General features: G+C 40.2%; 1 protein-coding gene across 1 annotated transcript in view; it reads left to right on the top strand.

The window, feature by feature from the left end:
• Nucleotides 1-2,582: 2,582 nt before the first annotated feature.
• The window catches only part of GXYLT1 (glucoside xylosyltransferase 1), a gene marked incomplete at its 5' end in the record, with an annotated part of 66,811 nt that continues 42,296 nt past the window's right edge, over nt 2,583-27,097 (top strand). The window contains 2 exons of the mRNA XM_079714715.1: nt 2,583-2,803; nt 16,926-17,018. Coding sequence (XP_079570841.1) covers nt 2,583-2,803; nt 16,926-17,018 — 314 coding nt within the window. The remainder of the gene's footprint in view (nt 2,804-16,925; nt 17,019-27,097) is intronic.

Raw genomic sequence — 27,097 nt, 5'->3', positions numbered from 1 at the left:
GGTGTAGGGATTCCAAATGAAGAACTACCACTAATTATACAGCATTTCCCTATCTTGTTTCTCATGGCCAAACTCTTCAAAGCTCCAACTGCAATTTGTACAGTTTAACAGCATGATTTTACTCCATGAAGAGAGAGAGAGAGAGAGAGAGAGAGTGTGTGTGTGTGTGTGTGTGTGTGTGTGTGTGTGTGTGTGTTTAAAGCCTCCTTTCCCTCACTTTTTGGCACTGTAGCTGCTTTCTGGCTCCAATCTCAATCTGTCCCAGCCTCTACACTGCAGCCAGAATCTGCTCTCCAAAAGGCAAATGTGATCATGTTATTTCCTAATTTAAAAACCCTTCAATGGTTCACCATTTTACGTTCAAACCCCTTGCCAGATTATGTTCAAACTCCTTGGTGTACTAAATAAGGCATTCCGATATCTGGCCCCTTCAACCTCTAGTCTTATAGCTCATCCTCTCCTCTTTTGCATTCACTTAACTGGTGATATCAAACTTCTCACAGCTCCCTGACCCAAGAGCCTGATTCCTCAGCCTGGAATTACTTCTCTTACCACACCCTAGACTCTAGGGCTACTATTGCTACAGTCAAAAGTTCACAAAAAACAGAAGTAAAACCTATGAGTCACTTACATAGTTATTAGTAAATGTTTATTGTGTGTACACCAAAAAGACAGCAAACTGGGAGCACTCAAACCAAAATATGGAATGAGGCTCAGGGGTATATTCTGTGAAGACTGTGAGTGTGTATTCTTTACAGTGACTGGTTAAAATATTATAATTTTCTCTTTTCCTTTCTTTTCATTTTTTTTGCAGTGTAGACTTCAAACGTTGAGTATTCAACTGCTTTTCTTTCTTTTTTAAAATTATTTTTTATTATATAAGTTTCAAGTGTACAGCATTATAATTCAACACCTATATACTCCACAAAGTCATCACCACCACAAGTCTAATTATCATCCATCACCATACAGTTGACCCTCTTCACCCATTAAAAAAAAAAAAAAATTATTTGGCTGCTCCGGGTCTTAGTTGTGGCACACGTGATCTTCCTAGTCGTGTGCGGGATCTTTAGTGGAGTCATGCGGGGTCTAGTTCTCTGACCAGGGATCCAACCCGGGCCCCCTGCATTGGGAGTGCAGAGTCTTAACCACTGGACCATCAGGTAAGTCACCCCCGCTTCACCCATTTTGCCCACCCCTACTAGACTTTTCTTAAATGAAAGGGAATTGGTTAGTGGTTACCTCATACCAATTTTCGGGAACTATTTAAGGTCTGCTTATGATTTTCACACGCATAAGCAAAAAATGACCCAGGTCACGCTAACCTCTTATCCCGCAAAATAAACTAAATTAAGCTTTGCTTGTATGACTAACTGGTTTTGTTCGCTCAGGGAATTTTCAAATCTGGCGTCTGTGTTTCATTTTAACATTATGAAGTGTCTCTTAACCATGCCCGCAGGCAGAACTGATTGCTCCATTTTGTATGTGTGCCCACACCTTTACAGGCTTATATCCTAATGTCTGTATGGTCGTATTGCACTTACAAGTATCCACTGTCCCACCCCCATGCCCCAACTAGGCGTCTTTGCACCCCAAGGTACTCACACAGTGCTTGGCACATGCTTTGGAAATGTTCAATAAATGAATGGAGTGAAAATATGGCTGAGAAAGAGGGAAAAGAAATGGAAAGCTAAAGGCAAAGCTCTTTAGGGAGAATATTAATTGTTTTGGACATGCGAATGGTGAGTTGTGAGGAGGATCAAAAAGGCGTAAAAGGTTGAACCTCAGCCTTATAGGAACTTACAACCTCGACGGGAGGCAGGATATGCATCTTAAAGGGCATTAGGAGGTAATTAGACATCTGGGTGAAAATGGCTCGTACCGACTGTATTATAGAATCTTAGAGGCTGGGGAAGTCCCTGCTGAGAAGGATGTAAGTGAAAAATGGCTTAATCAAGGGCCGTCTAAGTGCAAGGGGTTTTTCGTGCGTTAAGCAATTTAATCTTTACAAGCACCCTATGATGAGGATGTCATCTCCATTTTAGAAACGAAGAAACACGCTCAGAGAATTTAGGGCTTTCAGCGTCCCAAACTACCACGTGGAAGAACTATCATTTGAATTTGGGTCGGCTGCCTCCAATGCCCCGCTCATTTCGCCACGCCTCTCCCCCGCAGCGGGGAGCCACAGGGCTCGAGAGTCGCCCTCCCGGGGTCGCCGGTGGCCCAAGACCCTGCGCGAGCCGCGTCCCACGTCCCGCGGGCCCCAGCCCACCCGGCGCGCCCTGCCCCCCTCGGGCTCAATGCGCCGGCGCGTCCGGCCGCCCACCCTCTGGGGAGAGGCCCGCGGCGGAGGCGGGGCCGGGGCTCCGGGGCGGGGTGTCCGCGCGCTCTCGAAGGTGGTGGGCGGAGAGCGAAGGGAGGCAGGGAGGAAGGGGGGCGGGCGCGAGGCCGTGGCGGAGGAGGAACTTGTTGCGCCGGCGGCTGCGTGGTGTCGCTCCCTCCGCGCCAGTTCGCCCGGGCGGGCGCGGCGGCGGCGACGGCGACGGCGACTGCAGCGGCAGCGGTGGCGCGGAGACGGCGCGATGCGGCGCTACCTGCGCGTCGTGGTGCTGTGCCTGGCCTGTGGCTTCTGCTCGCTCCTCTACGCCTTCAGCCAGCTCGCCGTGTCCTTGGAGGAAGGAGCGGGCGGCGGTGGCGGGAAGCCGCAGGCCGCAGCGGCTTCCTGGCTCGCGGGCGGCGGACGCGGCGCCGGGAGAGGGGCGGGCAGCGCGGGCCCCGCGGCGCATCCCGGCCGGTCTGACAGGTACGGGCCGTTCCCTGTCGGGGGCCGGGGCGGGGGGCGCGGGGGCGCGTGGCTACGCCCGGCCCGGGCTGCCTGCGGGTCAGCCCCGCTCCTCCCGCCACCAGGCCCGCATCTCCCGCTTCTTTGCCGCAGACTCTGATCCCCTTTGCTCGTTTCCCTCCTCCTCACCCTGGGGGTGAGCCCAGCGCTGCTCCAGCCCGAGAGCACCCCACGCTTTTTGTGTTTGTCTTCTGACCCATTCTTTAGGCACTATTCACAGCAGTTAGAAATTAATTGTCAACTCTTAGTTGACAGTTGCATTTTTTCCCCTTTTTTCTTAGAATTCGTTGAAAATAAGAGGGTCCTACCAAAGCCTTCTTGCTGTTTGGCTAGTGGGAATTCCCTCTTGTTTCCGTGGAGTTCAAGTTGAGATATTTAAACACGGGCTGGCGCCCTAGTTCAGTTTTTTCCCCCCTCCTGAATGGGACATTTAAATTTCCTGTTAACGCTTAAAATTTTCATTATTTGCCGGTTAGTTAAATTTGGATAGAGCATTTCTACGGATTGTGAATTTTTCTTTAGGAAACGATCGGGCTGTCGTGAAACTTACAGCAAGTTAAGAAAAATAAGCGATACTTAACATGCTCACGTCTTTTGTGAGTTGGGATAGAGGTGTTTCTCCTTAAAAATCGGAATTTAAAAAGCATAATGACTTAAGTGGATTTACACAGATCACTGTCAGAGTTGGAATCAACATGAGATTTAAATGGAAAAAGCAACGCATTACGAATGCTTAACAAAATCTGAGCGTTTCCACTTCCTTGAAAACGAGGCTCCTCTGTTTGTGGGCACCTCTCTTACTCTGTGTGCTCCCTTAGTAAGAGGCGAAGGCTGCTTTGATATGAAAAACTTCCTACGGGCTGGTAGGAGGAGGGAGCGCAGGTCAGCTGTAGGCTGTTAACGTTCTTCTGAGAGTTGATGGCCATTCCCAAAATGAAAGGGGACGTTTGGGCAGAGGAGCAGCATGGAAAAGCTGGATTGTCCTGTTTTCACCCTGTGATTTGATTACAGTCAGGACTCTGTTCATAAAAGCAGAACTACTTTCCAGAGCCAGGTTTGTCAACGCTATTATCTGTTCTGGGAGAGGCCGTGACTGAAGACCTGGATGAGCTCATGAAAAGCTAATGGTGGTCTGTTATGTTCCAGTGAAGCATTTATTTAAAGTTATGGGGAAGAAGCTATTTTTGCATTGGGTAGAATTGTCAGGAAGCAACACTTTTATCAAAACATTGAATGAAAGTGGACTATGATATTAGCATTTCAATCTGATAGAGTAACATTCATTTTTAGTGCTTTATCTGAGATACTTAATATTTTGTGACAAATTTTTATAAATTGTATCTGCTTGGCTAGCTAATTTTAACAAAATTACATTATTTGAAATTCAGAAAATAAGTGCTTCAGTTTTAATGAATATTTTATAGAGCCATTACTGAAATCTGAAGTTTGATGTGTCAGAGTCGAGTCAGCTAAAAAGCTGTATATTACAGGTCCTCTGGGCAACGTAACTCCTCATTTTAAATGAGGCACACATTTGAGTTAAAACTGAAGGTGTATCATTCTTTGTAAAGAAGTGTGGGCAGAGGAGCAACCTGGAAAAGCCGCAATGTTTGTAGCCTATGATTTGATTAAGGTCAGAAGAATTCCTAAGACATCAGGACTCTTCATTTTAAATATTATCATTTATAACATCTTTTTAGATTTCTCGGAGAGTTCAGTCAACTTTTTTGGCTACCATGGGATATGGAGTAGGTATTCTTCTTCTTTTTTTTTTTTTTTTGTGGTACGCGGGCCTCTCCCTGCTGTGGCCTGTCCCACTGCGGAGCACAGGCTCCGGACGCGCAGGCTCAGCGGCCATGGCTCACGGGCCCAGCCGCTCCGCGGCATGTGGGATCCTCCCGGACCGGGGCACGAACCCGTGTCCCCTGCATCGGCAGGCGGACTCCCAACCACTGCGCCACCAGGGAAGCCCCTGGAGTAGGTATTCTTAACCTCTTTTCCTATGTATAAATAGTTTGGCGGAGGTGCAGAGGTCATCAGTACCAGCATTAGAAACTATGTTTCCTTTGATTGCTCTGCAAGTGCTCTTTCTATAAAGCTGCTGTGATAAGAACCTAGTCTGCATAGTGTTACATCAGTGGAAAATGGGGCTATGAGGCAAGCAACATCTTCCTTTTTTTGGTAGGACTTGATTATCATTGCATTCTTACTGTTTTTTAAAGCAGTCTTACCTCAAAATTAAAACTATTATTTCTCTCTCTCATTTGAAACATGGGATTATGGTTAGACCCAATAGGTTCCAGTGGTCAAACCTTATAGAAAATATTCATTGCACAGAATTCCACGACAACAAAATGCTTGGAAATGTCCTTGCACGTTCTCAAAGTAAAAACCAGAAAATGATGGAAACAATTTTTCAGTGAAATTTATTATTAGTGAGTTCATTTTGTTTGAATCCATTATTTTGGTATTTAGAAAATGGGTAGATCTTAGTGTCAGACAAACCTGTGGTCTCATTCTGGCCCTGTTTCCTGTGAAACCTTGACCACCTCTCTGCTTCACTTTTCTTACCTGTAAGATGTAGTTTGTATTTACCTTAATTAATTTATAGTAATCAGAATTCTTAGTTGTCAGTCACCAAATTCCATTAAAACTGACTTCAGCAAAACAGGTATTTATAGGCTTATATCGGTTGCTGGAAGGAACAGGATTGAAAGAAGTCCCCGGGCAGTTCCAGGGACCTCAAGGACTGGGGACTCTTTCTCTTCTGCTGTAGACAGGCTTTGTTCCTGGGGTCTTTCAACTTCTTGTAGTGTTTCATCTCTAATCTCACGTAGAAAATTCTAGAAAAAGGCTCTCATTGGACTTGCATCACACCCCCATCCTTGGACCAGCCAACGTTGCCTGGGATGGGGGCCTCTGGTTCTCTGGGCTGTGTCCCTTGCACATCCATACTGCAGACAGAATCCCATGACCGGCGCTGGAGAGGAGTGCTGCGTCAGTGGAGAGGAATGCTCGGGAGGTAGTGGCTCTTCCACACAGAGGGACTCTCTGAAGGTGCTCAGTGTGGACAGGCTGTATTTAAGGTATTCAATCTAAAGCACTTATCTAAAGCACTGACCAGACGTCAGTACTTCAGAAGGAGTTAAACCATTCTCTGGCTCTAGATACTCTGGGTGATTAAATTCTCACATTTCACTGATGGCAGCGATTATCAAGAGTTCATCCCATTGAGGCTGTACAGCATATCGGTAGTAGGGAATCAAAAAACTACTAGGCATTTCAGTGCTACCATTTCTGGACCCGTCATACCCTTAGTGTGAATGACTGTTAACTGGGAGGTAGTCACCTTACTTTCCGTTTCAGATCTGGTCAGGCCATCAAGTTATGGTTTCTGCTGGGTCCCAGGAACACTAACTAGTAGGATATACTGAAAATGTAGAGTGGGAAGAGTCAGGGCTTTGGAAACAGACTTCAGCTTTGCCACTCACTGGCTGTGTTAACCTTGAACACATTTCCTCATCAGTTACAAAGAGGTAAGAGTATCTGTGATAATTGGGTTGTTTGTGGGAATTGAAAAAAATAGCTTGTGTAGATTACTTGGTATGGTGCCTGGCACAATAAAATTATAGCTAATTCAGTGATGGTTTTGATCATTTAAATTTTAAATTATTATTATTATTATTATTATTTTCAGTTTCTGACCTCTGGGAAAAATGTCCTCAGGCCCCAGTCCAGACCTGCTAAACCAGAGTCCCTGGGAGTGGGGCTTGGGAATCTATATTTTAGATATGTGCTCCAGGTTGTTGTTATGAAGCCAAAGATTGAGAACCATTGATTTAACTGAGAATGATTTGACTACTGTTTTTGCGCTATTGTTTTTTGAGGGGCATATTTTTTCCCTCTTCCCTGCAGTTATTTTTGAAGAAGAGAGGAGTTAGGCAGTGAACAGTGAAGAAGGCTGAATTATTTACTAAACCCACCTTAATCTCTGCTTTGTTGATGCAGAGACATCTTAGATAAAAACCAGTACTTTGCACCTTGTATTTCAGTTCACTGAAGATCATACTTCACATAGCTGTAAAGTGCTTAGCACAAACCTGACTAGTAAATTAATTAATTAATAGTCTGTGCTTTTGAACGGGAAAGTGATTAGGTTAATGAGAAAATAATGTGTACTTTTGACATAGAAATCCTATTTTCAAACATTAAGATTATTATCTGTGTGTCATACCTGTTGGAAATACTTCCCCTCAACATGTTAACTTAAATTTTTTTTTTTTAAGAAGATGTTGGGGGTAGGAGTTTATAAATTTATTTATTTATTTTTGCTGTGTTGGGTCTTCGTTTCTGTGCGAGAGCTTTCTCTAATTGTGGCAAGCGGGGGCCACTCTTCATCACAATGCATGGGCCTCTCACTATTGCGGCCTCTCTTGTTGCAGAGCACAGGTTCCAGGCGTGCAGGCTCAGTAGTTGTGGCTCACGGGCCCAGCCGCTCCATGGCATGTGGGATCCTCCCAGACCGGGGCTCGAACCCGTGTCCCCTGCATTAGCAGGCAGATTCTCAACCACTGCACCACCAGGGAAGCCCTAACTTAAATTTTTTTCAGAGTGTATGCCACGTGAAGTTTAAAATTTTTATGTGTTCAGATTGGCAGTTTTTTCCTTATCATTTTTACTTTTGTCATACATAGAAAAACTTTCTACCAGTGGGTTTTTTTCCGTTTTTTTTTTTTCATTTAAATCTTTAATTCAGTTTTTTTTTTTTCGAGAGAGTTTAGGTTGTAGAGTGTGATGCTAACTTATTTTTGAAATGGTTAGATAATTGTTCATTGCCATTTGTATATAAGCAGTTCTTTTCCCACTTCTTGAATATTCATGACACTAGATATTTATGAAAAAGAACACCTGACTTAGATGTCTGAAGACAATTTTTAGTTGAAAATGAGTTGTGCAGGAACTTATCTTTAAATAATGGTGGTTAGAACCATGGGAATGCTCCTTTAACATGGCTGTGAGCATCTTTATTTCTGTTGCAGTCACAGTGCAGGTATCCGTGCCTTTAAGGTGCATCTTTGGTGAGGCACCTCATTCAGACTTCCACATTCTTATGCTGGATATGCCTAGACTTATTGCCTACTCTCCACGATGCACATGGTTTTCACTAAAGCCTCATGGCTATCATGGACATTTAGAAATGAAAAAAACCTTTTCCAGTTTTATTTAAAAGTATGAAAGACCTTCTGCTATTGCATTTAAGTAAACTTTAAGTTTGAGGACTGTTATTGTGGAGAGTGTTACTGTTAAATGCTGTTTAATCCAGAGCATGATGTCTCAATTTTTTTTTTTTTTTTTTTTTTGCGGTATGTGGGCCTCCCACTGCTGTGGCCTCTCCCGTTGCGGAGCACAGGCTCCAGACGCGCAGGCTCAGCGGCCATGGCTCACGGGCCCAGCCGCTCCACAGCATGTGGGATCCTCCCGGACCAGGTCACGAACCCGTGTCCCCTGCATCGGCAGACAGACTCTCAACCACTGCGCCGCCAGGGAAGCCCTTTTTTTTTTATTTTTAAATTTTATTTTATTTACTTTTTTATATAGTAGGTTCTTATTAGTCATCAATTTTATACACATCAGTGTATACATGTGAATCCCAATTGCCCAATTCATTACACTACCATCCCCACTCCCCCACGGCTTTCCCCCCTTGGTGTCCATATGTTTGTTCTCTACAACTGTGTCTCAACTTCTGCCCTGCAAACCAGTTCATCTGTACCATTTTTCTAGGTTCCACATACAGGCGTTAATATATGATATTTGTTTTTCTCTTTCTGACTTACTTCACTGTATATGACAGTCTCTAGATCCATCCATGTCTCAACAAATGACCCAATTTCGTTCCTTTTTATGGCTGAGTAATATTCCATTGTATATATGTACCACATCTTCTTTATCCATTCATCTGTTGATGGGCATTTAGGTTGCTTCCATGACCTGGCTATTGTAAATACTGCTGCATTGAACATTGGGATGCATGTGTCTTTTTGAATTATGGTGGTCTCTGGGTATATGCCCAGTAGTGGGATTGCTGGGTCATATGGTAATTCTATTTTTAGTTTTTTAAGGAACCTCCATACTGTTCTCCATAGTGGCTGTATCAATTTAAATTCCCACCAACAGAGCAAGAGGGTTCCCTTTTCTTCACACTAGCATTTATTGTTTGTAGATTTTTTTGATGATGGCCATTCTGACCAGTGTGAGGTGATACCTAATTGTAGTTTTGATTTGCATTTCTCTAATGATTAGTGATGTTGAGCAGCTTTTCATGTGCTTCTTGGCCATCTGTATGTCTTCTTTGGAGAAATGTCTATTTAGGTCTTCTGGCCATTTCTGGATTGGGTTGTTTGTTTCTTTAATATTGAGCTGCATGAGCTGTTTATATATTTTGGAGATGAATCCTTTGTCCGTTGATTTGTTGGCAAATATTTTCTCCCATTCTGAGGGCTGTCTTTTCATCTTGTTTATGATTTCCTTTGCTGTGCAAAAGCTTTGAAATTTCATTAGTTCCCATTTGTTTATTTTTGTTTTTATTTCCATTAGGAGGTGGATCAAAAAAGATCTTGCTGTGATTTATGTCGAAGAGTGTTCTTCCTATGTTTTCCTCTAAGAGTTTTATAGTGTCCGGTCTTACATTTAGGTCTCTATTCCATTTTGAGTTTATTTTTGTGTTTGGTGTTAGGGAGTGTTCTAATTTCATTCTTTTACATGTAGCTGTCCAGTTTTCCCAGCACCACTTACTGAAGAGACCGTTTTTTCTCCATGAGACTGTTTTTTCTCCATTGTATATCCTTGCCTCCTTTGTCATAGATTAGTTGACCATAGGTGCGTGGGTTTATCTCTGGGCTTTCTATCTTGTTCCATTGATCTATGTTTCTGTTTTTGTGCCAGTACCATATTGTCTTGATTACTGTAGCTTTGTAGTATAGTCTGAAGTCAGGGAGTCTGCTCCTTCCAACTCCATTTTTTTCCCTCAAGACAGCTTTGGCTATTCAGGGTCTTTTGTGTCTCCATACAAATTTTAAGATTTTTTGTTCTAGTTCTGTAAAAAATGCCATTGGTAATTTGATAGGGATTGCATTGAATCTATAGATTGCTTTGGGTAGTTTGGTCATTTTCACAATATCGATTCTTCCAATCCAAGAACATGGTATATCTCTCCATCTGTTTGTTTCATCTTTAATTTCTTTCATCAGTGTCTTATAGTTTTCTGCATACAGGTTTTTTGTCTCCCTAGGTAGGTTTATTCCTAGGTATTTTATTCTTTTTGTTGCAGTGGTCAATGGGAGTGTTTCCTTAATTTCTCTTCCAGATTTTTCATCATTAGTGTATAGGAATGCAAGAGGTTTCTGTGCATTAATTTTGTATTCTGCAACTTTACCAAATTCATTGATTAGCTCTAGTAGTTTTCTGGTGGCACTTTTAGGATTCTGTATGTATAGTATCATGTCATCTGCCAAGAGTGACAGTTTTACTTCTTTTCCAATTTGTATTCCTTTTATTTCTTTTTCTTCTCTGATTGCCATGGCTAGGACTTCCAAAACTATGCTGAATAATAGTGGTGAGAGTGGACATCCTTGTTTGGTTCCTGATCTTAGAGGAAATGCTTTCAGTTTTTCAACATTGAGAATGATGTTTTCTGTGGGTTTGTCGTATATGGCCTTTATTATGTTGAGGTAGGTTCCCTCTATGCCCACTTTCTGGAGAGTTTTTATTATAAATGGGTGTTGAATTTTGTCAAAAGTTTTTTCTGCATCTATTGAGATGATCATATGGTTTTTATTCTTCAGTTTGTTAATATGGTGTATCACATTGATTGATTTGCGTGTATTGAAGAATCCTTGCATCCCTGGGATAAATCCCACTCGATCATGGTGTATGATCCTTTTAATGTGTTGTTGGATTCTGTTTGCTAGTATTTTGTTGAGGATTTTTGCATCTATATTCATCAGTGATATTGGTCTGTAATTTTCTTTGTTTGTAGTATCTTTGTCTGGTTTTGGTATCAGTGTGATGGTGGCTTCATAGAATGAGTTTGGGAGTGTTCCTTCCTCTGCAATTTTTTGGAAGAATTTGAGAAGGATGGGTGTTAGCTCTTCTCTGAACGTTTGATGGAATTCACCTGTGAAGCCATCTGGTCCTGAACTTTTGTTTGTTGGAAGATTTTTAATCACAGTTTCAATCTCATTACTTGTGATTGGTCTATTCATATTGTCTATTTCTTCCTGGTTCAGTCTTGGAAGGTTATACCTTTCTAAGAATTTGTCCATTTCTTCCAGGTTGTCCATTTTATTGGCATAGATTTGCTTGTAATAGTCTCTTAGGATGCTTTGTATTTCTATGGTGTCTGTTGTATCTTCTCCATTTTCATTTCTAATTTTATTGATTTGAGTCCTCTCCCTCTTAATGAGTCTGGCTAATGGTTTATGAATTTTGTTTATCTTCTCAAAGAACCAGCTTTTAGTTTTATTGAGCTTTGCTATTGTTTTCTTGGTTTCTATTTCATTTATTTCTGCTCTGATCTTTATGATTTCTTTCTTTCTACTAACTTTGGGTTTTGTTTGTGCTTCTTTCTCTCGTTCCTTTAGGTGTAAGTTTAGATTGTTTATTTGAGATTTTTCTTGTTTCTTGAGGTAGGCTTGTATAGCTATAAACTTCCCTCCTAGAACTGCTTTTGCTGCATCCCATAGGTTTTGGATCGTCGTGTTTTCATTGTCATTTGTCTCTAGTATTTTTTTTTTATTTCCTCTTTGGTTTCTTCAGTGATCTCTTGGTTATTTAATAATGTATTGTTTAACCTCCATGTGTTCATGTTTTTTACGTTTTTTTCCCTGTAATTCATTTCTAATCTCGTAGCGTTGTGGTCAGAAAAGATGCTTGATATGATTCCAGTTTCCTTAAATTTGCTGAGGCTTGATTTGTGACCCAAGATGTGATCTGTCCTGGAGAATGTTCTGTGCACACTTGAGAAGAAAGTGTAATCTGCTGTTTTTGGATGGAATGTCCTATAAATATCAATTAAATATATCTGGTCTATTATGTCATTTAAAGCTTCTGTTTCCTTATTTATTTTCATTTTGGATGGTCTGTCCATTGGTGTAAGTGAGGTGTTAAGTCCCCCACTATTATTGTGTTACTGTTGATTTCCTCTTTTATAGCTGTTAGCAGTTGCCTTATGTATTGAGGTGCTCCTATGTTGCGTGCATATATATTTATAATTGTTATATCTTCTTCTTGGGTTGATCCCTTGATCATTATGTAGTGTCCTTCCTTGTCACTTGTAACATTCTTTATTTTAAAGTGTATTTTATCTGATATGAGTATAGGTACTCCAGCTTTCTTTTGATTCCATTTGCACGGAATATCTTTTTCCATCCCCTCACTTTCAGTCTGTATGTGTCCCTAGCTCTGAAGTGGGTCTCTTGTAGACAACATATATATGGGTCTTGTTTTTGTATCCATTCAGCAAGCCTGTGTCTTTTGGTTAGAGCATTTAATCCATTCACATTTAAGGTAATTATCGATATGTATATTCCTATGACCATTTTCTTAATTGTTTTGGGTTTGTTTTTGTAGGTCCTTTTCTTCTCTTGTGTTTCCCACTTAGAGAAGTTCCTTTAGCATTTGTTGTAGAGCTGGTTTGGTGGTGCTGAATTCTCTTAGCTTTTGCTTGTCTGTAAAGCTTTTGATTTCTCCATCGAATCTGAATGAGATCCTTGCCAGGTAGAGTAATCGTGGTTGTAGGTCCTTCCCTTTCATCACCTTAAGTATATCATGCCACTCCCTTCTGGCTTGTAGGGTTTCTGCTGAGAAATCAGCTGTTAACCTTATGGGAGTTCCCTTGTATGTTATTTGTCATTTTTCCCTTGCTGCTTTCAATAATTTTTCTTTGTCTTTAATTTTTGCCAATTTGATTACTGTGTGTCTCGGCATGTTACTCCTTGGGTTTATCCTGTATGGGACTCACTGCATTTCCTGGACTTGGGTGGCTGTTTCCTTTCCCATGTTAGGGAAGTTTTCGACTATAATCTCTTCAAATATTTTCTTGGGTCCTTTCTCTCTCTCTTCTCCTTTTGGGACCCATATAATGCGAATGTTGTTGTGTTGTTGTCCCAGAGGTCTCCTAGGCTGTCTTTATTTCTTTTCATTCTTTTTTCTTTAGTCTGTTCCGCAGCAATGAATTCCACCGTTGTGTCTTCCAGGTCACTTATCCGTTCTTCTGCCTCAGTTATTCTACTGATTCCTTCTAATGTAGTTTTCATTTCAGTTATTTATTGTTCATCTCTGTGTGTTTGTTCTTTAATTCTTCTAGGTCTTTATTAAACACTTCTTGCATCTTCTCGATCTTTGCCTCCATTCTTTTCCCGAGGTCCTGGATCATCTTCACTATCATTATTCTGAATTCTTTTTCTGGAAGGTTGCCTATCTCCACTTCATTTAGTTGTTTTTCTGGGGTTTTATCTTGTTCCTTCATCTGGGACATAACCCTCTGCCTTTTCATCTTGTCTATCTTTCTGTGAATGTGGTTTTTGTTCCACAGGCTGCAGGATTATAGTTCTTCTTGCTTCTGATGTCTCAATTTTTAAAACATTTTTCAAGTACTGAAATTTGGGGGAATTTAATTTGCGATTCATTTGTTTTTTTACACTTTTGAAATAAATATAAGTTCACAGGAAGCTTCATAGACACCCCATTTATCCTTCACTCAGTTTTTCCCCAGTAGTAACTTTTTTACTTGAGCTTAGTGTAATACCACTGTATCTGGAATATATGTGTATCAACATAGTGGAGTATTAGAACCCCAGAAATTGACATTGTACAACCCATAGACCATCTTCAGACATCACCAGTTTTACCTGCACTCATGTGTATGTGCGGTTTTATGCTGTTGTATCACATAAGTAAAATTCGTGTCATCATCCCCACAGTCAGGATACAGACTGTTTTATTACCACGGAGATCCCTGTGCTATCCCTTGATCAGTTTGCTTGTAGACAAGCCACCTAGAGCTAGAAACATTAAGCCATATGAAACAGGGGGATGAGTCATGGTAAAGTTTTATTTCAGTTTGATCCACAATGGCAAAACTTCACATTTATGGACTTCACTGATTCTGGATGTCATTGTTTACTGAAGACATACCCACTTAGGTCAGCTACAGTTTTGCCCAATTAAAATTATTTAATAGAGTTACCTCTTTGAATTTTGTATGTCTAATGTTCCATTTTCAATAGTCTTAAAGAGTAAAAGCAAAAGCAACTAATAATTAGAACTTGGATAAGTACCTTTACTTTTCCAATATTTTTAATTTTTTTTTCCGGCCTGAAAATACAAGTTCTGTCTGTCTCAGATTAGTTGCTTTTCCTCATTTATTGCTTGTAGTGATCGTTATTGGTACATAATGAGTTCTCAGTATGAGTTTCTACTCTCTATCTTAATCTTTAAAACCAAGTTTTCAGAAGTGAAAGAATGTAAATTTGGGAGCTAAGAAACTGTGAATAAATTATGCCCCCTCTTGCTAGCAGCAGCTCAGTGTTTTATGTTTTGTTTTGTTTTGTTTTTTAATGGTAAGGAGGATGTATACTAACTAGTGCATATGTTTTATATTTCCATTAAAGAAAGAAAGAAAACATTCTTTCTGTAAACTGTTTTCTGACATTGAGTTATGGTCAAGAAACTTACCTAAAACTTGACATTTTTTTCCCTGTAATTTCATCTGCATTAGTCAGTTTACATTGATTACATGATCCAGCCATTTCTCTCGTAGGGATGTGTGTGTGCGTGCACGTGTGTGTGTGTGTGTGTGTGTGTATATATATACTCAAGAGAATAGAAAACATACGTTCACATTAAAATTTTACATGGATGTTCATAAAAGCATTATTTATAATAGCCAAAAAGTATCAACAACCCAAATGTTCATTAACTTATGAGTGGATAAAGAAAATGTGGTATATCCATCCATTCATAAAAGGGAATATTATTTGGCCATAAAAAGGAATGAAATGTGCTGATAAATGCTACAGTGGGTGAACCTTGAAAATACACTAAGTGAAAAAAGTCTGACTCAGAAGGTCACATATTATATGATTCCATTTATCTTTGGAGAGAGAAAATATATGCGTGATTGCCTAGGGCTGGGAGCAATACAAGTTGAGGCAGAAAATGGTATTAATACACAATTTCAAGCAGTCATTTTTACAAAAAGATTTAATTAGTCATTTTCTTTGAGACTTCATTTTTAATTTTCATTTTCTACTGTTGGAAGATTTGACAGACGGAGATGGAATAACCAACTTATTTCCTTCCTGGAACAAAGGGGCACTTTAGGTGTTGATTATAAATAAACTGTGGATTTCTTGAAAGAAAGCTTTGATGATGTCTGTATCTGAAAGATGGAGATACCTATTTGAACAAGTTTGTTGTGAGGCTTAAATGGATGTGAGAACTCTTGAGTCTGAAAAAAACTCTGTGTTAGTTGTTGCCACTTCCACTCAGCCTGTCTCTACAAGACTTAAAAACTACATGACCACGCCTGGAAGGGGACAAACACATTTCCTCATCAGGTTGTACATTTTACTGGTCTGCACACATTTCCTTTGTCTGACTTATCAACTAAGATATGTTAACTTTTTTGTTTGTTTTTTTTTTTGTTTTTTTTTGTTTTGTTTGCGGTACGCAGGCGTCTCACTGCTGCGGCCTCTCCCGTTGCGGAGCACAGGCTCCGGACGCGCAGGCCCAGCGGCCATGGCTCACGGGCCCAGCCGTTCTGCGGCATGCGGGATCCTCCCGGACCGGGGCACGAACCTGTGTCCCCTGCATCGGCAGGCGGACTCTCAACCACTGTGCCACCAGGGAAGCCCAGATATGTTAACTTTTTAAACTGTGCTTGAAAACGGTGTCCATTTCAAGAAAAAACAAATTATAATGTCACTTTTTTCCATTGATTTAAAAATTCTGACGTAGTTCTTCATGCGGTAGTATACAGAATAACTTAGGCAGGATTTTAAAAGCAACCAGTGCCTGACCCTGTCCTCAGCGTTTCTGATTTAACAGGTCTGGTGTAGGGCTCTCTGGTGATTTCATTTTACATCCTGGATTGAGACCTCCTGTCTTAGCCTGTTGACATTTGTGAGAGGTGTGATCAGAGATGTTGCAAATATGAAATTTCATAGACCTTTCACTGTAAGAACAGTAACTTATAATTGAATTCATGGTGATGGGACATGAGGTGACCTGGTTTAGTGACTCACTCTGACTTCATACTTGCTTTAGTAAACCCAAGCCTCCACTGTACTGAATTTCCAACTAGACTATTGTTTTGAAAAGGAATAACAATGAAAAACATACTTTTTGTAATGTAAGCAGTTGTTGTTGTTGTGTATTTGTGGGGTTTTTTTTAGCTCCAACCTGCAATCTAAGAAGAAAGACAACATTTGATCCCCCATTTTAGCTTGTGAAATATAGTGAAACTGAGATGTGTAGGTAATGAAACTGAGCCGTGAATATCAGCTTGGTCTCTTATTTCCAACTTAAAACGCCATACTTGGTGTTTTAAGCTTGGATTGAGGATTAATTTAAAAGCATTTAAAGATTCTCTCTTTCCTTTCTACCAGCATTTGTGGCTTAAATTTTGTTTCAGGATAAGCAAATGCTTTGTTTGGCGGAATGGATTTTATTCTAGGGGGAATATGTGCAGTTCATGAAGGAAGGAAAATTTTAGAAGTATTCCAATATTTTCTATGTCATCTTAGGAGGAGATCTTAATATATTAAGAGCATTCATGACTAAAAAACGTTTCCAGTCTGTGGTATTTTTTGCCTAAAGGTTTTAAAGTTCTACTTAAAGTAGTGGTACCCTAAGTAAGGGAGAAATCAATTTCCAGAAATCCTCAAGTTACCATAGCAAGATGGATTTGCAGTTTTGTTGCTGTAAAATAGAACAGTAAGTTTTTATGTTATTGAGTAAATTCCTTGTTAGTTTTAAGCCAAAATACTCACATAGGACTATTTCTGTCTTACTCTGTTAGGTGTAAAGATTTCTCTCTGTGTTACTGGAATCCCTATTGGATGCTGCCCTCTGATGTTTGTGGAATGAACTGCTTTTGGGAAGCGGCTTTTAGGTAGGCACTTAATATTTAATTGGTAGATCAGTGTAGGTAAGATTAGATAGTAGCTAATAAATTTTTGAGTGTAATAAAAATATGGTCGTATGGTCATAAAAATGTTTCTTTTCCTGTAATATTATTATACAAGTAAATAATTTGTTTTCTGATTGGATTTTCTATTCTTTTTTCCCACTTTGAAGTAGTTATGACTAATTTTTTAATACATACTGTGTATAAAATGCTCTAAAAAATTTTAAAGATGTTACTAAGGTAAACCATTGTTCTTAGGACAACTTATGATCAAATTTTAGGTAACAGGTGATGAAGTGGTTACCAGATAATAAAGGTAGATTTCCACTGACATTTACAGACATATAGCATTTATCTAACTTAAAGCTGGTATACTGAAAAAACATTTTGTAGGCAGATGGAGACAACTGGGGAAGGATTACATTGGTTATGAGCAGAGGGTTGAATATTGGGGAATGGGAGGATAAAGATAAGTGTTTAATGAAGGAGCAAATGATATGACATTGTTTATTGGCCCTTTTTTTAAAGTTTTTGACGAGTGCAGCTTTGTTCACGTCTCTGGACAATGAAGGCATTGGATTGGCTGACTCTCAGGTCCCTTCCTGCTCTCACCTTCAACGAAGGAAACAAGTATTGGTAGGAATGGGATATCAGACTCTGAGATAGTAGCAAGGGAGAGTGAGGCGGTAGCCTGAAGTGCCCTTCCCAAGAATAAAATTTCTTTATGATTCATTTGAATTTTAATTCTACTCATTCCATTTGCCAGGCACAGTGCTAGGTGCTAAGAATCAGACTGAGTCTGGTTAACATGGCCCCATCCTTCTGGAGCTTACATTCTGATGGGAGCTTCACACTAGTCAACCTGAGACTCTAATAGAGGGTGACAGGTTATAGCCATGAAGATGGGAGAAGCAGGTGGGAGGCATCAGGGAAGGCATTTTCAAGGGAGTGACTGCATGACGAACAGGAAATTAGCCAGGCTTAAGGACAAGAGGTGACATATTCCAGGTGGGATGAACTGCATTCTTAATAAATATTAGTAGTGTGTATTTTTAAATTCTTGTATTCTCAATACATTATACATCCCATGAACAACTGGGAAGGAATCATTGAAATCACATATTTTAATTGTATCTCATTGCTATGGAAAAGATTGGATGATTGAAATTCTAATATGGGTCAGTCGAGTCAGATTATGTAAACTTTTAAAAGCTAACTTTTTCAAGATAATCTACCATTCAGCTTGTTCATAATTTTGGAGACTAGGAGCTCCATATTTTTCATCCTTTAAAGAGTTTGCTAGTGAATAGAGTAATGACAAGCACCACTTAGCTATCTCCGACCTGACATAAATCTGCTCACTCTGGGAGCTGGGTAAGGTTGAAAGCCCCTGTATACTCCGATTTATATAACCCAGGCCCTTTCGTAAGTTACGGCATGAGTAATGATCTTCCTACCTCCTCTGCTGCGGAAGTAGCCCAGGGAAGTTGACCTAGTCTGAATCCTGGAGCCTCTGCTTAGTATTCCTTTTCTTTGAGTCTCTCCAACTCACTATTTTCCCAAGGCTCCCAAGTATTCCCTGGAAGAAATTACATGTGGATAGATACATGATATTGTAAACCCTTGTGCTTTTTTTACTCTCCTAAATTTGAGATTTTAAAAGTTATACTCTCTGCCTGTAATATTACATCCATAGTATAAATCTGTAACCATTTTGTTACATGTATCATATCATTACGTAAAATCTCTTAAACTTAGTGTATGATCAGGCCACCCAAGATGGCTGTTCTCTTGCTCTCTGTACATCCCCTGCTCGACCAGTCCCTGCCTCACCTACACCGTACTCAAATGACTGACCTTCCTACATACTTGCCCCTGCCCCAACTAGTGATGGTTCTGACCTTTAAATCAGAACATCTCCTCCATGATAGCTTATCAAAGGGATGGTGAGGCGCATGCCCCTTTGCTAGTTTCCCTGGTAACCAGTGAGCCAACCTGAGGTCAGTTCTCCCTATAACTGATTACCCCTTCCCCCCACCCCCCAGCAAACACTGCTGCCATGTCATCTGCACACAGTAGCGTGCTGCTCCAGGACCTTGCTTTCGAAATGTAAGCTCCCCCCGTCCATTAAGCCATTGATGTCTCTGCCGGCCTGACTCTGGCCTCCTCTTTCGGTCTTGAAGCTGGGCAAGTACAGGGCTTGCAGGCCTGCATGCTGCAGCCCAACACTTAGTTTCTTACTTTGCTCTTGGGAATCCCTGATTTATTCAGTCTATTCCAATGTGCCGACAAGCTAAAGTGCCGTTCCATTGCCATGTCATTCTCCCCCTCCATTTCAGTATTTAAATAGCACCTCATTTTTGCCTGACTCTGCCCACCTGGGGAAGCTTCTCTGAAATCCCCTCGGCTACCATTAGCTCTCCCATTTTGCCTGGCACCAGTGGGCCCTTAACTGGCACCATTTTCTTCTCCCCAGACTTGTCCCAGCGTTTCCAATTTGAATTCTTTATGTAGTTTGATTAGACCTCTCTGGGGGGTTATTTCCTCCCAATTAATTTATTATACAGTGATCATAAAATAACATAAAAAAGCCCAAATCGCCTCAACACCCACCGCAAGTGTTTTTGCCGTTCCTGTGCATGTGCGTCTAGTAACTTGTATCTGCGTGAGTTGTCTGCCCCTGACTGCTTCCCGGTGGCGTCACGGCGCTCACACCTCTTCTGCCGCTTCTGTCCTTGAAACAACCCAAAGTCCCTACCGCAGCTTGCTTCCAGCTCCTTTCCTTCAAGCATCCTTTGTTTGATCTTTCTCGTCATCGGCAAACATTTATGAGTATCTACTGGCTTTACTTCCATAAAAAACAAAAAGCAAAAAAGAACACCTTCACACCTCAGCCCGCTAGGAGCAGCACCCGCCTGCCACCTGACGAAAAACCCGCTCTCACTGAAGTCACCTCTGACCTCGGAATTGTTCTTTGAGCCCTAATGTGCTTTCTTGTTACCACTTCCTCTTTCTTCCTTTCGACTCTGTCCGTCTCTGGCTCTTGTCGTCTCAGGTTTTGTTCCCGCCACCTCTGGACTCCTCTCTCTAGTCCTAACTCCTTAGGACTCTGCTCTTTTTTCTGCTGCTCCCTGGATGGTCACAGGATCACCTGTTTAACTGATACCTTCATTCCAGAGCTGTTCTCTGAGCTCCCGAGCTGTGTCTCCAGCTGCACGGTGGTGATTTTCACCTTGCTGACTTGGGCTAGCCCCTCACACCTCCCCTCATCTGGGTTTTGTGTCTTGGTTCATGGTGGGCTTCCCACACGTCAGTCAGTCTGCAGTGACTCTTCCCGCCTGTCTCCTTTCATGCTGTTGCTCCTGCCGGCCTCTTCCTTTCTGTCCCTTAACTACCGTGGAATCACTTCTTATCCCGCCACTGTGACCTCCCTTCCGTGCCCACCGCTTCTCCCTTCTCTGTATCCTCCTAGTTACTGTACCTGCTGCATCTGTTGTGGTTGCGAATCATTACCCACTTCTGGAGTGTTGACTTCGCAGACGGGCACCACGTGGTGTTCATTATTTACGCCCCATTATTTGGCAAGGTGCTTGGCAACCAGTAAATGACTAGTAATTTTCCCCAGCAGTTTCAGACTAGGTTAGATGTTTGTGTAGTGAGCCCAGTTAGCAACCTTGATTGTTTTCTATTTAAGCAATTACCATGCTTTCTGATTAAATCTTTTAAAAATTTGTCTTTTTCACAACAGCTATAAATTGTGTGAGGTTAGGATTGTGGCTTTCTTGTTTATCCCCAGTGTCTAGCATGTGAAAGGAGTTCAAATATTCATTAAAAAGAATGGATATCACTTACGTCCTAAAAATTATACAGATTTAAGCCTGTACCAGCATTGTGTGAGTGTACTGGTGTCACCATAACCTTAACATTCATTGTTGGGAGTTATAATTTTACCACTTATTAGAGTAAAATGATAGCTTATTATTGATTTATATTCATTGATTATTCCTTGAATAGATTTCTGCATATATTTGGCTTTTTAAATTTTTGTTTGTATTTTCTGTATTGATATTTACCTATTGAGCTTTTAATGCTTATTTTATGAACTCTTAGAATAATACGTTCTACCTTTGCCATTGATTACAAATATTTTCCTTATTTGTTTCATTTTTTAATTGTAGTTTTCTTTTCATTATGTAATCTAATATTATTATGTGACTTGAACTTTTAAAATATTTAATCTTTCTCTCTATGATGGGAATTGATTCTCAGTTCATAGTCTGTGTATTTGCTACCTGAACTGTTATCTTGCGTGGTCCCATGCTAGTTTTTTTTTTTTTTTTTTTTTTTTTTTTTTTTTTTTTTTTTTTTTTTTTTGCTTTATCACAAATTTAATCAGTTATATGTATACATATGTTCCCATATCCCCTCCCTTTTGCGTCTCCCTCCCACCCTCCCTATCCCACCCCTCCAGGCGGTCACAAAGCACCGAGCTGATCTCCCTGTGCTATGTGGCTGCTTCCCACTAGCTATCTACCTTACGTTTGGTAGTGTATATATGTCCATGCCACTCTTTCACTTTGTCACAGCTTACCCTTCCCCCTCCCCATATCCTCAAGTCCATTCTCTAGTAGGTCTGTGTCTTTATTCCTGTCTTACCCCTATGTTCTTCATGACCTTTTTTTTTCTTAAATTCCATATATATGTGTCAGCATACAGTATTTGTCTTTCTCTTTCTGACTTACTTCACTCTGTATGACAGACTCTAGGTCCATCCACCTCATTACAAATAGTTCAATTTCATTTCTTTTTATGGCTGAGTAATATTCCATTGTATGTATGTGCCACATCTTCTTTACCCATTCATCCGATGATGGACACTTAGGTTGTTTCCATCTCCGGGCTATTGTAAATAGGGCTGCTATGAACATTTTGGTACATGTCTCTTTTTGAATTATGGTTTTCTCAGGGTATATGCCCAGTAGTGGGATTGCAGGGTCATATGGTAGTTCTATTTGTAGTTTTTTAAGGAACCTCCATACCGTTCTCCATAGTGGCTGTACCAATTCACATTCCCACCAGCAGTGCAAGAGTGTTCCCTTTTTTCCACACCCTCTCCAGCATTTATTGTTTCTAGATTTTTTGATGATGGCCATTCTGACTGGTGTGAGATGATATCTCATTGTAGTTTTGATTTGCATTTCTCTAATTAGTAAAGATGTTGAGCATCCTTTCATGTGTTTGTTGGCAGTCTGTATATCTTCTGTGGAGAAATGTCTATTTAGGTCTTCTGCCCATTTTTGGATTGGGTTGTTTGTTTTTTTGTTATTGAGCTGCATGAGCTGCTTATAAATTTTGGAGATTAATCCTTTGTCAGTTGCTTCATTTGCAAATATTTTTTCCCATTCTGAGGGTTGTCTTTTGGTCTTGTTTATGGTTTCCTTTGCTGTGCAAAAGCTTTTAAGTTTCATTAGGTCCCATGTGTTTATTTTTGTCTTTATTTCCATTTCTCTAGGAGGTGGGTCAAAAAGGATCTTGCTGTGATTTATGTCATAGAGTGTTCTGCCTATGTTGTCCTCTAAGAGTTTGATAGTGTCTGGCCTTACATTTAGGTCTTTAATCCATTTTGAGCTTATTTTTGTGTATGGTGTTAGGGAGTGATCGAATCTCATACTTTTACATGTCCCTCTCCAGTTTTCCCAGCACCACTTATTGAAGAGACTGTCCTTTCTCCACTGTACATTCCTGCCTCCTTTATCAAAGATAAGGTGACCATATGTCCGTGGGTTTATCTCTGGGCTTTCTATCCTGTTCCATTGATCTATCTTTCTGTTTCTGTGCCAGTACCATACTGTCTTGATTACTGCAGCTTTGTAGTATAGTCTGAAGTCAGGGAGCCTGATTCCTCCAGCTCCATTTTTCGTTCTCAAGATTGCTTTGGCTATTCGGGGTCTTTTGTGTTTCCATACAAATTGTGAAATTTTTTGTTCTAGTTCTGTGAAAAATGCCAGTGGTATTTTGATAGGGATTGCATTGAATCTGTAGATTGCTTTGGGTAGTAGAGTCATTTTCACAATGTTGATTCTTCCAATCCAAGAACATGGTACATCTCTCCATCTATTTGTATCATCTTTAATTTCTTTCATCAGTGTCTTATAATTTTCTGCATACAGGTCTTTTGTCTCCTTAGGTAGGTTTATTCCTAGATATTTTATTCTTTTTGTTGCAATGGTAAATGGGAGTGTTTCCTTGATTTCACTTTCAGATTTTTCATCATTAGTATATAGGAATGCCAGAGATTTCTGTGCATTAATTTTGTATCCTGCAACTTTACCAAATTCATTGATTAGCTCTAGTAGTTTTCTGGTAGCATCTTTAGGATTCTCTATGTATAGTATCATGTCATCTGCAAACAGTGACAGCTTTACTTCTTCTTTTCCAATTTGGATTCCTTTTATTTGCTTTTCTTCTCTGATTGCTGTGGCTAAAACTTCCAAAACTATGTTGAATAAGAGTGGTGAGAGTGGGCAACCTTGTCTTGTTCCTGATCTTAGTGGAAATGGTTTCAGTTTTTCACCATTGAGGACGATGCTGGCTGTGGGTTTGTCATATATGGCCTTTATTATGTTGAGGAAAGTTCCATCTATGCCTACTTTCTGCAGGGTTTTTATCATGAATGGGTGTTGAATTTTGTCAAAAGCTTTCTCTGCATCTATTGAGATGATCATATGGTTTTTCTCCTTCAATTTGTTAATATGGTGTATCACGTTGATTGATTTGCGTATATTGAAGAATCCTTGCATTCCTGGAATAAACCCCACTTGATCATGGTGTATGATCCTTTTAATGTGCTGTTGGATTCTGTTTGCTAGTATTTTGTTGAGGATTTTTGCATCTATGTTCATCAGTGATATTGGCCTGTAGTTTTCTTTCTTTGTGACATCCTTGTCTGGTTTTGGTATCAAGGTGATGGTGGCCTCGTAGAATGAGTTTGGGAGTGTTCCTCCCTCTGCTATATTTTGGAAGAGTTTGAGAAGGATAGGCGTTAGCTCTTCTCTAAATGCTTGATAGAATTCGCCTGTGAAGCCATCTGGTCCTGGGCTTTTGTTTGTTGGAAGATTTTTTATCACAGTTTCAATTTCAGTGCTTGTGATTGGTCTGTTCATATGTTCTATTTCTTCCTGATTCAGTCTTGGCAGGTTGTGCATTTCTAAGAATTTGTCCATTTCTTCCAGGTTGTCCATTTTATTGGCATAGAGTTGCTTATAGTAATCTCTCACGATCTTTTGTATTTCTGCAGTGTCAGTTGTTACTTCTCCTTTTTCATTTCTAATTCTATTGATTTGAGTCTTCTCCCTTTTTTTCTTGATGAGTCTGGCTAATGGTTTATCAATTTTGTTTATCTTCTCAAAGAACCAGCTTTTAGTTTTATTGATCTTTGCTATTGTTTCCTTCATTTCTTTTTCATTTATTTCTGATCTGATTTTTATGATTTCTTTCCTTCTGCTAACTTTGGGATGTTTTTGTTCTTCTTTCTCTAATTGCTTTAGGTGCAAGGTTAGGTTGTTTAGTCGAGATATTTCCTGTTTCTTAAGGTGGGATTGTATTGCTATAAACTTCCCTCTTAGAACTGCTTTTGCTGCATCCCATAGGTTTTGGGTCGTCGTGTCTCCATTGTCATTTGTTTCTAGGTATTTTTTTATTTCCTCTTTGATTTCTTCAGTGATCACTTCGTTATTAAGTAATGTATTGTTTAGCCTCCATGTGTTTGTATTTTTTATAGCTCTTTTCCTGTAATTGATATCTAGTCTCATAGCATTGTGGTCGGAAAAGATACTTGATACAATTTCAATTTTCTTAAATTTACCAAGGCTTGATTTGTGACCCAAGATATGATCTATCCTGGAGAATGTTCCATGAGCACTTGAGAAAAATGTGTATTCTGTTGTTTTTGGATGGAATGTCCTATAAATATCAATTAAGTCCATCTTGTTTAATGTATCATTTAAAGCTTGTGTTTCCTTATTTATTTTCATTTTGGATGATCTGTCCATTGGTGAAAGTGGGGTGTTAAAGTCCCCTACTATGATTGTGTTACTGTCGATTTCTCCTTTTATGGCTGTTAGTGTTTGCCTTATGTATTGAGGTGCTCCTATGTTGGGTGCATAAATATTTACAATTGTTATATCTTCTTCTTGGATCGATCCCTTGATCATTATGTAGTGTCCTTCTTTGTCTCTTCTAGTAGTCTTTATTTTAAAGTCTATTTTGTCTGATATGAGAATTGCTACTCCAGCTTTCTTTTGGTTTCCATTTGCATGGAATATCTTTTTCCATCCCCTTACTTTCAGTCTGTATGTGTCTCTAGGTCTGAAGTGGGTCTCTTGTAGACAGCATATATATGGGTCTTGTTTTTGTATCCATTCAGCCAATCTGTGTCTTTTGGTGGGAGCGTTTAGTCCATTTACATTTAAGGTAATTATCGATATGTATGTTCCTATTCCCATTTTCTTAATTGTTTTGGGTTCGTTATTGTAGGTCTTTTCCTTCTGTTGTGTTTCTTGCCTAGAGAAGTTCCTTTAGCATTTGTTGTAAAGCTGGTTTGGTGGTGCTGAACTCTCTCAGCTTTTGCTTGTCTGTAAACGTTTTAATTTCTCCATCAAATCTGAATGAGATCCTTGCTGGGTAGAGTAATCTTGGTTGCAGGTTTCTCTCCTTCATCACTTTAATTATGTCCTGCCACTCCCTTCTGGCTTGTAGAGTTTCTGCTGAGAGATCAGCTGTTATCCTGATGGGGATTCCCTTGTGTGTTATTTGTTGTTTTTGCCTTGCTGCTTTTAATATGATTTCTTTGTGTTTAATTTTTGACAGTTTGATTAATATGTGTCTTGGCGTATTTCTCCTTGGATTTATTCTGTATGGGACTCTCTGTGCTTCTTGGACTTGATTAACTATTTCCTTTCCCATATTAGGGAAGTTTTCAACTATAATCTCTTCAAATATTTTCTCAGTCCCTTTCTTTTTCTCTTCTTCTTCTGGAACCCCTATAATTCGAATGTTGGTGCGTTTAATGTTGTCCCAGAGGTCTCTGATATTGTCCTCTGTTCTTTTCATTCTTTTCTCTTTATTTTGCTCTGCATTAGTTATTTCCACTATTTTATCTTCCACCTCACTTATCCGTTCTTCTGCCTCAGTTATTCTGCTATTGATCCCATCTAGAGTATTTTTCATTTCATTTATTGTGTTTTTAATCGATGCTTGATTCATCTTTAGTTCTACTAGGTCCTTGTTAACTGTTTCTTGCATTTTGTCTATTCTATTTCCAAGATTTTGGATCATCTTTACTATCATTATTCTGAATTCTTTTTCAGATAGACTGCCTATTACCTCTTCATTTGTTAGGTCTGGTGGGTTTTTATCTTGCTCCTTCTCCTGCTGTGTGTTTTTCTGTCTTCTCATTTTGCTTATGTTACTGTGTTTGGGGTCTCCTTTTTGCCGGCTGCAGGTTCGTAGTTCCTGTTGTTTTTGGTGTCTGTCCCCAGTGGCTAAGGTTGGTTTAGTGGGTTGTGTAGGTTTCCTGGTCGAGGGGACTAGTGCCTGTGTTCTGGTGGATGAGGCTGGATCTTGTCTTTCTGGTGGGCAGGTCCACGTCTGGTGGTGTGTTTTGGGGTGTCTGCAGACTTTTTATGATTTTAGGCCACCTCTCTGCTAATGGGTGGCATTGTGTTTCTGTCTTGCTAGTTGTTTGGCATAGGGTGTCCAGCACTGTAGCTTGCTGGTCGTTGAGTGAAGCTGGGTGCTGGTGTTGAGATGGAGATCTCTGGAAGATTTTCGCCGTTTGATATTATGTGGAGCTGGGAGGTCTCTTGTGGACCAGTGTCCTGAAGTTGGCTCTCCCACCTCAGAGGCACAGTACTGACTCCTGGCTCCTCAATTTGGGATGATTTGTTGTCTATTCATGTATTCCACAGATGCAGGGTACATCAAGTTGATTGTGGAGCTTTAATCCGCTGCTCCTGAGGCTGCTGGGAGAGGTTTCCCTTTCTCTTCTTTGTTCTCACAGCTCC

The sequence above is a fragment of the Hyperoodon ampullatus genome, assembly GCF_949752795.1.
Source record: "Hyperoodon ampullatus genome assembly, chromosome: 11".
Taxonomy (NCBI): Eukaryota; Metazoa; Chordata; class Mammalia; order Artiodactyla; family Ziphiidae; genus Hyperoodon; species Hyperoodon ampullatus.
The sequence above is the reverse complement of the archived record's forward strand: the minus strand, read 5'-3'. Positions and strand labels throughout refer to the sequence as shown.